Raw genomic sequence first — 13491 nt, forward strand, 5'->3', positions numbered from 1 at the left:
GCAGTTAGGAATTTCATTTCATCTCTAACTTCATTTGCATCCATTTCCTTCTCGCTCTTCCATTTTCTGAGCAGTCGCTGTGTGTGCCCATCTCAACAACAAATGCAAGCCCACACCTTCTTTGGCCTGGTCCTCACCCTTCCCACCAGTATCTCTTCATTTTACCTTTGTTTTTCTCAGAGTGACATTTCTGCCCCTGAGTCCTATTTGTTCATCCTTCATCCTCTCTAAACCCTGGGAAGGGCCCAGTGTGTTCATGTCCTGCTCCAGAGCTAGCTAGAGACAGAAATATGCCATGGGAGTTTTTTTTTTTCCCCAGTTACAAGAAGTAAAGCTTTTAAGGTTGTAAATCAATACGTTAATAGTATGAGAAAATAAATTTTAAAAAAAAGAACCCATGGTTTGTGTTTACATCTTCTCTAGTATATGTGCAGCTATGGTTTGTGTACATGATGCGTCTTTGTGACATACTGTGTATGTTCATGGAGATGCTCACAAAAGCACAAGTACCTGTGTGAGGTTATAAATTCCTGACAGCCATAGAAATGATGGCACTGTGGTCAACAATTGCAGCTTTTGTGGTGCAGAATGTGAAGATAGAACGCATAAAGGGTCCAAGAGCGCCTGGCACTGACGGGCCGCCTTGTGTTTCCTGTAGACTGCAGAGAGATCCTGCTCCCCATGATGACGGAGCAGCTCAAGTACCACCTGGAGAGGCAGGAGGACCTGGAGGCCTGCTGCCAGCTGCTCAGCAACATCCTGGAGGTGCTGTACAAGAAGGACGTGGTGAGTGACAGCCCCGCCCCTGTGTCCAGCTCCCGGGCAGCCTCGCCTGCCATTGGCTTTCACCTTGATGGTGCTCCATAAACCTGTACCCAATGCATTTGCCAAGCCGTGGTCTTTGTGTGCAAGCTCAGCCTCTCTCTTTCTCTCTGTAGCAGTGTGCCCTTGCCTTTTTTATTTATGCATAGATCATGATGTTGTATTGCCAGGTTTATCCTGTTGCATTGAAATTAGTTTATTTCCCAGGTCTTCCCAGTAAATGCCCCTCACAGCCTCCATTTTAGTCCTGAAGGTCAGATAAAGACTTCTATGCTGAAATCTGGCTAATTACCTACACTCTTTATTGAATTTTTTTATTTTTATTAAACTATTAGACGCACAAAGTTTTTTTGTTTTGTTTTAAGGCAACAAGACTAGTATGCTCTGGGAGTTCTCCTGAGAGAACGTCTCTCTGCTCCTCAGCCAGCAAGGAGTGGCCTCCACGGCCTTCCCAGCTCCGAATATTCTTTGGCATTTCTGAATGCTATGCTTATTCCACTGGTCTTGTTTCAGTCAATCAGATGTTGGGAAGCACATATGGGAGAAGCTCACCATGGGCCTCAGTCCTGAGCAGCCCTCCTGTGGTGGCCAGGCCTGTGCGTGTGCGTGTGATGCCATGTGTGCATTGCCTCTCCAGGAGTGCCTGCTGTGGTGGAAGAAGGGTTCTACCTGCCTATGTTCCTAGCAGGCAGAATCTGTTCTGAGGTCTCTTCTGCATGACCTGGCATGACATGCTCATGCAGATGCTTGCATGCTGACATGAGCATGCATGCACACACAAACACACATGAACCCACGTGCTGGCACAGTCTCTCCAAGCCTCTTAGGAAGAGGATCCAGGGTCTTTGCCTTTGGAAAGGGTTGCCCTGCCCCAAGCCAGCTAGAGAGGCTCCACTAGACCATTGCTTATCTTGTCAGAGAATTGGTTATGCGAGAAGGTGGTAGGACAGACCACAGGAAGGGGAGGGGAATTTGAGGGAAGGCCCAGTACAGTACGTACATCTTGGTTTGTGGAAGAGGAACAACAACCCCATCCCACACTAAATAAAAGGGAAGTCCACCGCAGTTTGACTTTCAGATAGTTTACTAAAGTGACACTCACACCTTCTGTTCTTTGTGACTGTTGTCAGGCCTTGACTCTCAGAGCAGTTCAGCTTGTTATCTGCCTGCCTTCCACTCACAGAGGGCCAAATGTCTTTAGAAAACTAATTGGTGGTCTAATCAGGGATCATAAACATTACATTGTTTAAATGGATTTGCTTTCAGTTTTAAGGTTTGCTTAAATTAAATTACTGTGATTATAGCAGATTATCATTAATAGACTATAATTAATAAAATGCATTCAGTTTTCTTTAGGAAGGCTTTGCCTTTGACAAGGATCATTTCCTCTGTGTGTGTGTGTGTGTGTGTGTGTGTGTGTGTGTGTGTGTGTGTGCATGTGCCTATGTGTATGCATCTGGCCAAGGGTTGTAATTGACTGACTCTTCACAGTAAGGGGCCTTACGATGGACAGCTGCCTTGTCTCCGTGCTGACAATTGTGTCTTCCTCCAGGGGCCAACACAGAGGCATGTCCAGATAATCATGGAGAAACTTCTCAGGACAGTGAACCGGACCGTGATCTCCATGGGCCGGGATTCCGAACTCATTGTAAGTGCTCAGCGGCTCCTGCTTGGATGCTCCAGGCACCACCATTTTCTCTCCCGCCTCCAATTCCATCTGGTCTTTTTCCAACTGGCGTGGAGAAACGAGCTCACTTTCTTAAGACAGAGTGAGCAGTCGAGACACAGTCTGGTGTAGAAAACTGTCTCGTTTTTCCACGTGCTTCTAGAGGCCATGCCTGAGATGGAGGATAAGCAGCTAGCACTTGAGACACAGAAAACTTGGTGCTAGATTTTCTTCTTTCTTCTAACAGAAGACATGCATTTCCTTCTAAGTCTTTTTTCTTCTGGCAATGTCGTTCTTTCTATTTACATTTAAGGTAGCACTAATAAAATTTTATGAAGGGTCTTAAAAAGTAATTGAGCTACTCCATGTTGGCTATTTTATTGTGGACTCTAATGTAGTCTAGGTGAGCTTCTCTTATACTGAGTAGTTACACTTTGAAAACAATTTATTCCAAGAACATCTTAGCAATTAATTTGTAATTTTGTATCATGATGCCTTTGTTCCTGAGTCTTCCACCTTCTCCCACTGTTCTTTAGTTTGATTCCGTAGGGAGAAGAGCCATAGGCCAGTCTTGTTGACCTTTTTCCACTTGTACTGTGCACTGTCCTTTCAGTAACCTGACTGGATGGCTTTTCAGAAAAATAACTTTCATACTTGAAATATCAAAAGCCAGTGTAGGTTTTTCACTAGCAGTCAGAAAAGGCACATGAGCCTTCATTGTGTGAGACCTTGGATCTTTCCACCTAGCTAGAGAGTGGACAAGTAAGGGGAAATCCCTGCCTCTCTGGATGGCACAGAAGACATAGCCCTGGACTCATTTCCTGGTGGTGGCTGGCCTCCTGACAGAAGATGGATGCTGCAGGAGTCAGCGCAGAGGCAGACAAATGCGTTGGAGTCTGTCTTTCTTCAATGAGCCATGCTGGCTTATGTCTTTGAGTCTCCGGACCCGCTGTGTTCAGGCACTTCCTTTTTATGTTTGTGTCATATACTTTTGGGCTGTAGCAAGGATGAACTAGGAAATTGGCTGTATTTGAAGTAGGCTTTCCATTGTTGTATGTCCATTTCCCTGTTTCTTTGAATACTTTACTCCAGGACTGTTGTTCACCAGAATGTAGAAAAACCTTTTTATCCTTAACACTGAGAGGACAGAGCTCTGTGGAGTAGGTGGTCTGATGTTGTAGTCCTCTGGTGTACTTAATACATGTGCGTATGGGCACTAGGAAAGGGGCTCAGGTAGAATCGATGGCGTGTGGCTTGAGGCTGAACCATGTGTTGTGACATACTGCCGTGTCACTTCTTGGAATGGGCTGGCTGAGTAGTGAGGCTGGTGGTGACAGAATGGTACACGGGAGGAGGGCATGAGGGATGAGCGAGGTGGTCCCGTGCTCACAGTAGGTGGAGGTGTATAACAGACCCCAGGGAATGAGGTGGGGAGGCACAGTCCCTCCTCTGAGTAGAACCAGGTCTTTTGCATGCTAAGCACATGTTCCACCACTAAGCGACCCCTTCTGCCCTCTGATGAGGGATGTTGTCCTAGGGCTGTGCTCACTTCATTGTCTTCCTGCCAGCAGTTAATGGGCAGAGGAGGGCGAGGAGAGACCCAGACAGCACTGCACAGGTGGTAAGCCATCTTTATTGCAGATAGAATGAAGGGGTGAAGCATGGCATCTCCTTTCAAACCTTGGGGTCCAGGACGCATTGCTCAGTCACACAGTAGCAGTGACAATACAACAGCGACTCTGCCATGGGCTGGACACTGAAGAATGACCGGCAAGTTTCGTGGTTAATTCTCACCCTCCACTGGCATGGACTGTTGTACCCAATGCCCATGGGCCCATGGGGCATCTGTTAGGACCTCTGACCAGCGTGTCAGAGCTGTGGTAGAGCCCGGGTCTGGTGTCCACTTGTCCTCAGTCTTTGCTGGGAGCCAGTGCTTGTGCCCTGCCCTCCTTCAGCCAGGGCGCCAGAGGCCTGTAAGCCGCTCGCCACTGTCTCTCCTGAGAGCGAGGCAGCCCTCTGGGGGAATATATTCTATGCTCTGCCTTGATTCACTTCCATCAGAGCCCAGTCCAGGGTCTCCCGGAGGGGGAGGGGCCAGACCACCAGTTTGCTGCCATTCCATTCCCTGACTTGGAGCAGCCTCCATGCTCCTTGGGGTCCTTGGGCATTCCTGCAGCTGGGCCTTTGCATGGTCTGGAAAGCGGGCCTGCCAGTCCTTCGCCCAGCCCTGGCCTGCCCCATGGTTCAGGACACTGTCAGTGACTGAGCAGGCCCAGCCTACTGCCGTGTCGAGGCCCTTCCCCCACAGCCCTACCTTCTGCTGAAGTCTATGGAAGCCAGAAAGCGCCTGAGTGCTTCACCTGCCTGCTTCCCCTTCCAGCGAACCTAACTGAAAAAAGGAATCTTAAAAAGTTTACTTAGCTGTTATTTGTAAAACTGAGTGACCATGGGAGAAATCTCAGAGAGACATAACCCTGAATACGCTGTAATTACTTCCTGAGTGTGACAGCATGAAGGTGTGTCAAGAAAGGCATTCACCACTTAACATTTGGGTTTTGAGACACACCTCTCAGTTGTCACTAACTCAGAGTCTCATCCCGGAGTCTGCCGAGTGCGCGAGGGAAGCGGCGTCCTGCTTAATGCACTTCGCCGTGGCCGCCCTGTTCTTGCCGTGACTTCTCATCTCTGCTGCTCCTCTGTGCGGTTGGGTTAGAGAAAGAGTACAGCACACGTATCCCCAACAGGCCTGAGGCAGCGTGTCAGTGGACATCTGAGCATGGAGAGAGGAGCAGGCAAAGGCTCACACATCTGTCTTGTCTACCTTGGAGGTTTTAAGCTTTGTATATTACTCTGGGGTGTGTGTGTGTGCGTGTGTGTGTAAACTGTGTGCCAGAGAAGTTGAATAACTGAGGAACTGCTTCAAGGTTCCAAGTTATCTGTCAAAATGGATTTTTGAACACCTTGAAGTTATTTAAAAAAAAAAAAAACCAGTTCTTGAAACTATGCTCTTTGGGTCTCACTGTGTATGAGTTTCTTGAGTCCTGTTTACTTTGTCATATCTCAATGCATTTGAAACCTAACATCTGTATGTCAGGGAGACCATGTGCCTTTTGTCTCTCTGATCTTGGCTTACCTCACTCAAAATGTAATGTCCAGGCACTTCCTCATATGTCTGTAAACTAATATACAAACTGAAAAGAACCCCAAAGACAAGGTTTCACAAAGGACCTCCTCTTAATTTGTCTTGCTGGTATTCTTTATCTCATAAATGGTGTATACACATGCACATCCGAGGGAGGTGGGAGGAGGACACAGAATCAATGGAAAGCAGGTGGAAAAATACAGTAGAGGGGCCGTCAGCTTCACTGAACGTTGAGGAGAGTGAATGAAGCAACTCAAGGGCGGTGATGGGAGAGGGCAATGAGCGAGGAGGGAACAGCTGATACTAAGCAAAAGAAATGAAATGTGCATAGCACCCAATATATGTAACGTTGACCTTGCTGTACATCACTTCTAAAACAGCAGTATAATAAGAAAAAAAAAAAAAAAAACTCTTGAAGAGACTTGGCTCACTCAACTAACTTCCTGCTTGGAACTGGCACTAGAAGCAGTGGACATTTTGTCAGGTTGCACGGGGAACAGTATCCGTCAGGACTGCCCTTTGGGCCTGGGGCATTGTCTGCCTCGTTGTGTTATAGATGGGAACTGGGCAACTGTCACCACAGCTGGTAAGTTCTGATGGAAGCACAAGGCTTCTGTTATCAGTGTCTGTGATCCTTTATAAAAGCTTCATTTTGCAGTCAGCTATGTATCATTAGTTTTAGTTCATTATATTTGAAATGGCTGTTGGAATACATTTCATGCATAAGGTTGAACTCTCCCATGATCCTAAGTATTAAAATAAACCAAAAATGCACAGAACACTGTTTGGCTATGGGAGAATAGATATGTTGTTGCTCTCAACAAGGCTTGAAATTGAAGTTTTGCAGTGACCTTGCCACAGATTTGAAGGTCATTGCATCTTTGCTGTACTCTGATGCTGTGGCATAATTGAGCAAAATAGTTTTATATCATGTTAGATTTCGTGGTTCCTCTTTCTCTTCCTTTCTCAAAGACTGCCCAGGCCCGGCACATATTCAATGCTCCTCTCTCTTCTGTGTGGTTGGCAGGGTTTCAGGTGCCTCGTGCTGTCTATAGGGGCCAGAACAGACATTCGGTGGTGGCCTGGGCCTTACTGCGCACAGTCTTCCCCGGAATTAGCTGCTGAAACCATTGATACGTAGCAATGTTCCTTCTTCTATGGTATTACAGCTGGCATAGCTTCTTGCAGATGATTGGATTTGCATTTTGTTCATGGATCCTTTAAAAGTGTAACCAAACCGAGGGGGAAGGACTATTGTAGAATCTTCTTTGCCCTGGATGTACTCCAGAAGACTGAACTTTACTAATTCACTAAAATGGAAGTGTGGGCCTCATCTAATGAAGGTGTTTTCCTGGGAATGTTCACAGAAGCAGGTGTAGGGACAGAAAGACCTGCCTAGATTCTCCACTAAGCCTCTGACTTGCTGGAGTCTAGTGATGGACACTTCTTTTTTCTTCTCCCCTCTGGGTACCTGATGTGGGGGTTAGGATTTTGATGTTGGTACCAAGGAAAAAAAATCCATATTTTCTTTGTGGGTGGTTCAAGTAAGTACCTGACAAGCTTCTTCGTTTGGAAAATAGGTTTATAGAATTGGTTTCCTGGTGAATTGTGCCTTGTTACCATGGCTCAGAAGCAAATCTTTCTGCAAGGATGCTGAATCCTGCATGAGCTGTTATATCGAGATGTTTATTCTCTTGGAATTTAAGTATATGATATGCTTTTTAAAAAATTGCTGTTTTTTTTTAAGTCTTTGTTGGCAGTGGAAAAATGTAAATGTTTCGAGTAGACAATGTGTGGCTCTTGTATTCAAGTATCACACAAATTCTTAATTACTCCGCTTGTTAGTAAATCTTCTGACAGAGCACAAGGTTTTCAGAAAATCTCCCTAATGCACATCTGTGTATGAACAGTGATGTCTTTATAAGTTTAAGATACTTTCATTTTATGTAAATTTATGTAACGTCATTTTATGTAATTTTATTGTTATTATTAGGGTGTTGTATGGAGGGTTTGCCATTGTAAGTCAAGTAATGAGCCTAATTCTCTTTGGACAATGTCACCCCTCCCTCTGCTTCCCCTGATTTTCCCTTCCAGCTCTGCCTACAAGGTATGTAGTTGGTATTGGTAGAGCAATTTTTCTTGATTCCTGTGGCCCCCAGTGTTTTTTGTGGGGGGGGGGAGCTCGAACTCAGGGCCTGGGCACTGTCCTTAAGCTTCTTTTGCTCAAGGCTAGCGCTCTACCACATGAACGATAATGCCACTTCTGGCTTTTTCTGTGTATGTGGCACTGAAGAATGGAACCCAGGGCTTCATGCATGCTAGACAAGCACTCTACCAATAAGCCACATCCCAGCCCCCTCTCCCCCAGTAGTGTTTTAAGGTTGCCCACTCCCTGTGGGTTTATGGCAGAGGAAATAAAAATGTTATCAGTACATGATCCAAATATGTTTTGTAATTTCTGCATATGGATACTAAACTGCAAAGGTGGCTTAAGTTAATTACTGAGTGATTTCCAGGGTAATAAGCAGCTTTCAGTGATCTGCCACCCATCAGGCTGCATGCTACCAATTACAACATGATTAGTTTATGCTAATTCATGATTGGGATGGGACTTCTTTGCATCATAGTGCTGTTTACTTCTAGACCAAGTATGAGTGGTGGAGGTTTTGAAGATCAAGGAACACATTGGTTTGGATATCTGCCCCTGTTGTCTTTAGGTGACTTTGCACCTATGAGACTGCTTTTGTTAGCCTCAAGCAAAATTTCACTTCCTGGTAAAAATGCTCCTAAAGAGTCACCCAACAGTGGTAGGCTTTGTAAAGTTGTCCTGGCCTTCTAGACAATGTGATAGGGAAAAGTTCCCACCCCTTACTTGTTTCTAGTTCTTATTCTCAGCCATGAAAAACTCTTTCAGTGGAAGTGGTCATTTCGGGTTCATTTAGTGATTGTGTATCTTAATTCCTACCTGCGTGTGGTAGATCCCTCAAGGAAAGCTGTGTTACCAGATGCCTCCTTGCTCTTGTCAGTGTGTGTGTGTGTGTGGTGGGGGGGGGGGGGGGAGGTGTTCAGCCGAGGTCCGGTTTTCCTCACCCCTTCGGTACCCAGCTCTATGCAACAGGCCCCTGAGCAGCCTTGCAGGGTGCCTGGGGGTCCTTCTCAGTGGGTTAGCCGATGATGCCTTTCCTGTCTCTTTCCCTTTCTGGGAGAGGCTCCTGGAGGTGGGGGTGGTCAAGAGTTTACAGATGATTATAGAATGTATCTGGGGAACCTCTTCCCCTCCTCCCCTGCCCAGGTGAGGGCGCCTGCCTTCCTTTTACACACAGCTCCCGTCTTCATCCATTTCTTTCCCCTGAGCAACTTGTCAGGGCTGCAGAAGCCTCTGGTCCAGGTCAGCGTGCCCTGTGGCTTCCCAGTGGGTTCTGGACACTGGTAGGGCTGGGTGATTTCACTGAGGAGGCAGGTGCTAAACCCAGCCAAGGCGATTGCCCCCTCCTGTGGGGCAGAAAGGCAGGAACAAAGGAAGGGGCTGTCCTGTCCCCGTGGCTAGGATCCCCCCTGCTTGGTGGATGCTGTAGGGTGAAGCTGTCGGCTGGCGCCCAGGGAGCGTTGCGGTGGTGACACTGGCTGAGGTGAGCTGCCCATGCGGGAGCTTTTTAAAAGTTACACTCCACACTACAGGCATGTGGTGCTCTAAGCCTGTTTGCTTCCCTGCCCATCTTAAAAAGTTAACCTGTCTTGTTGGTGTCCAAGCTCACGCTAGGGAGCTGGGCAAACCTGGCAGGTCCCGTCTCCAAGCCCGCACAGGCAACGCTTGGCGGTGCCCAGATCACAGAGTACCCAGCTTTGTCCTTCCTGGGACCCATTCCTTCCTTCACTATGATTTTCTTAGCTTACTTCATATTTTTTCAATGTCCTGAGGGTAAGAAATGAATTTAGAAGCCATACAAAACATTATGTTTGAGTTTTTATTTAAAAATTAGTAAAGAACTTGATGACAAGTATAATAATTGAAGTCTCTATCTGTAATGGCATGAGTCACGTCTACATATGGGAAGACTGATTTACCGTGGTTTGGTATCAAAGTTTTCACTTCAATCTTCCCAAGAGAAGGATCACCATCTGTCAAGGATGTGTTGCAATTAACCTAGGAAATGGTTTTTAAAATATCTTTTTCTATTTGGGAGATGGTATTACTTTTAGGGTGTAGTTAGTTTATCTTTAGCGTTTTCTTTTTGACTCTAACAATGTTGATCTTTTTATTTTTTAGTTTTTTGGTCAAGACTAGTTGGCAATGGTGACCTCTCTGGGGCTGGGATGTGTTCTATCTAGACACTGTGCAGTACTAGTTAGAAAGCACTTCATTCAGTTCACCCAGAGGGGGTGGAGGGAGGGTTCTTCTGACATAAGGAAAGGTAACTTGTTGCAAACATTTTCATAACTTTAGTTAAAAACAGTATAAAAAACATGAAACACGTTGTTTTAAATATTGAGTCTACGTGAAACAATTGCACTTCCTTCCTGGTACAGGGTCAACTTGCTTATCTTCTTGCACAAAAAGAAATGTCTCAGTTCAGTTACTGCTATTCAGAGATTTGAATGCTTATATAATGTTTCCACAAAAGGTGTGTGTGTGTGTGTGTGTGCATGCACGCGTGTGTGCACGTAAAAGAGAGAGAGTTAAATATGTGTATGCATGTGTTAAATATAGTTCCGCCATCTTGTTAGCGTCACCCCCAAAGAATGCTTATATATTCTCTTACTTTCTCTTCTTAGTTCATATCCGATTGCTGGTCAATGGCTCCTTTAGAACCCTAACTTGGGAAACTAAAATGGAATTACTGTTGAGTCGGAAGAAAATGTGTGGCAAGAAGTAGCTTAAATCTGGAGGAAGCAGGTTGAGACCCTTTCTGTGAGGGAGACCATGTTGGATTTGGCCTCTAAGCCGTGAGTTGGGTGTGGGAGCACACAGTTAGACAGGAGACCAGATTGCTGCACAAAAACTTGAAGACTATGTTTTCTGGTATGTCCACAAACTGTCCAAAATTTCCATTGTACCAATAAATAAATAAACAAACAAATAAATAAATAAAAGGCAAAAATAAAACTTCCTACTTCCTATTGTGGAAAGCTGAAACTTGATAGACAGCGTCATTAGCACACAAGGGGATTTCAGTTCCTATAAAAAAGATATTTGCAAAGGTGCGAAGAAACCAGTGGAAAAATAAAGGAATGGAGGTTTGCAGTTGTGATGTGTAGTCAAAAAGAACTCTGTTACTGTGCATTTAATAAATACCTAAAAACACTGGATTTCACAGCTTTCCCCTAAGTATGTCGCGTAGCACAGCTCACTAACAAGTTACATGTAGGTGATATTAAGTTTGTCCATTGGTAGCAGCTAAAAGAAACACACAGCTTCACTCTGAGGTGGCCAGATCTTGCACGGCTGTGACAGAGTGTAACGAATTGCATGAAACGTCTGGCCGTGCTCACGGAGGCCCAGGATTGATCCACTAAAATACTTCCTGCCAGGGCCCGATGCCTGTGATTTATTGGTGACAGTATTATCCATTGTTTATCTCAATGTGTGTTTTCAAATTCTTGCCAGAATGTATCATTTGGCCTTTGGGTACCAAAAGATTAAAAACGAGATCTTAGAAAGCTTAGTGTCCTGTAAGCTCTGACCCTGTCAACTCTCAGTGATTAAAGGCATGTCCTGACTTTAGGGACCTCCTGGCTGCTGGCCATTTGGAAAAAGAGCAGTAAACATGTTGTAGGTCTGGGGATGAAGAGGATGTTAAATTTGAGGTGTCGATGTGACACTGAATTGTGGTCACTTGGCTTAGCGCGACAGCACATGAAGGCAAATACACATAAAGTCACATTTTAGAGCTTATTCATGGTCTCTGACCACGTGAAAAAATTGTGCTTTCTCCGGAATTTGGTGTGCTGAGAGTTGCACTTGCCCCCCCCCCCCCCGCCCCCCAGCCCCTTATTTGCAAAATGAAATGTAAAAATGAAGTCCTTTGCAAACGTAAGGCTTGCTTGTTTCTTCTCATTATTTAAAAAAAATAAAGGCTTGAAAATAACTCTATGGGTGTTAGCTGTGTCCAGGGAGTGATAACCCGCCCATCGCTGACTGGCGGTGTAGTTCTTGAGCTAGGGATGTGGTGGGGGGCGGTAGGGGGAGGGGGGAGGATTTTTACTGATCATCTTGACTACATAGGCTTTCCTCTCAGTCTCTACATCCCACATCAGAAAACTGAAAAGAGCAGCTGGCTAGGTGTGCCCTTTACTCTCTTGCTCTGTTAATGATCTGTTGGTACAAAGGCCTTTTTGGTAGGAACACAGGGCGAGAAGCGGGGAGCGCGTGAGTCTGCGCCTCAGTTCCCTTCATCCTGTTCCTGTTCGTTTTGGAAGAGGATTGACTTAATAACTCCTGTGGGTTTTAAAGACGGCCTCGATACTCCGATCACCACGAGTCTTAAAGAAACCAGAGTTTCCATCTTCCGTGCTTTTTGGACTCAGTTTTGGATTTTTGCTTGGGTGTCGAGGAGTAAGTCTCCTGTGTATAAGGCGAAGGTACAACCTGAGTTTCCTCGATTGGGTGCAGTTTCTTCAGCACAGGCTGCAATTTGTCTTCTTGCTGCTTGAAATCCAGCTCCACACTAGAAAGACAAAGGAAGACTTCAGTACGTGTTCCTTCCTGTCTGATAATCCCCCTCTGGGATAGCAAACTGGGGTGACAATCCTGTCTGGTAGTGGCCGTTCTTAGGGAACTTTGTACATTCATAGTAACTGTATGGCATCCTGTTAAGCAATTGGCTATATTATGTTTTAACTTTAGCTTGCTTTGAAATTGCTTTCAAATCAGATTATTTTCACATGAAAATAATTTACTTGCTTTCATGGGTGGAATAATGCAGTTTTGATGTATGTAGCTGGTGTGGACATCTGTAAGGTATCTGTTGAAGTGAAAACCGTGCAGTATGAGTGATCTAATGTTTATCCCGGACTGTGCACATATTGCCATGTAGTGGGAGTAAGTATAGACTATCCTAACACATACCTGCCAGGCCCACGCAAGCTCTGTTCTATGCAGCTTGTCATCAATCAGAGAAATCTATTTATCACCTCAGCCATCGTGCAGCAAAATGACCTTGGACTGCATTCTCCTTGTAAAATTTGACTCATCCTAGGAGCCAGAGCGTCTGACTGAGGCTAGGGAGCGCCTGGTGTTTATCAAGTCTACACCATTTTATAATACGCAATTGTTACCAAATGGATTTTCAGGAAACAACACAGATAGTGTTTGGGAAAAACAACACAAACTGTAATTACATTTCCGCAGCCAGAGTGTGCAAACATGTAGTTCCAGGGGAAAGATGTTTGCCAGTAGTGATGTTTTCGTTAGAAAGATACGATTAAAGATGACTCTTCAAATGCATGTTGCTACTCAGGAAGTTTCTATGAAGAGTGCTGTCAACTCACCTGGAGTCGTCCCTTCTCCCCAGGGCAGGGCTGCCCAGGCTGCCCTGTCTGGGTTCCCTGGGTCTGTGGGACAGAGTCACCGACCCACTTGCTATATTTCTGCCACTATCCACGGCAGTGGGGATTGCCTTTCATGACTTTCCCACTCATCTTCGGCACCCTGTGGTTTGGGCCAGGGAGCTGGAGGATTCTGTGTCCTCCTCTTTCCTTGTTGAATCTGGTGGCCAGACAAAAGGTCACTAGATTTCATTAGAGGCTCAGCAACAATAATAATGCAAATGTTCATAACCTTTTATAACTAGTGAAAACCATAAACCATGTATAAACATGAAACCCTGTGGATTTAGAGAACCATTTATACTAACCAAATTTT

General features: G+C 45.4%; 2 protein-coding genes across 2 annotated transcripts in view; one reads left to right on the top strand and one right to left on the bottom strand.

Annotated features, from left to right (window-relative positions):
- Dock1 (dedicator of cytokinesis 1) overlaps positions 1 to 13491 on the top strand; it is a 439069-nt gene that overhangs the window by 171900 nt on the left and 253678 nt on the right. The window contains exons 26-27 of the mRNA XM_042701327.1: positions 659 to 786; positions 2375 to 2470. Of these exons, the coding sequence (XP_042557261.1) occupies positions 659 to 786; positions 2375 to 2470 (224 nt within the window). The remainder of the gene's footprint in view (positions 1 to 658; positions 787 to 2374; positions 2471 to 13491) is intronic.
- Positions 11881 to 13491, bottom strand: part of Insyn2a (inhibitory synaptic factor 2A) — a 55775-nt gene continuing 54164 nt past the window's right edge. The window contains exon 4 of the mRNA XM_042701328.1: positions 11881 to 12295. Within this exon, the coding sequence (XP_042557262.1) occupies positions 12112 to 12295 (184 nt within the window). The 3' untranslated portion in view covers positions 11881 to 12111. The remainder of the gene's footprint in view (positions 12296 to 13491) is intronic.

This window comes from Dipodomys spectabilis, unplaced genomic scaffold (genome assembly GCF_019054845.1).
Source record: "Dipodomys spectabilis isolate Male_0828 unplaced genomic scaffold, ASM1905484v1 ptg000289l, whole genome shotgun sequence".
Classification (NCBI taxonomy): Eukaryota; Metazoa; Chordata; class Mammalia; order Rodentia; family Heteromyidae; genus Dipodomys; species Dipodomys spectabilis.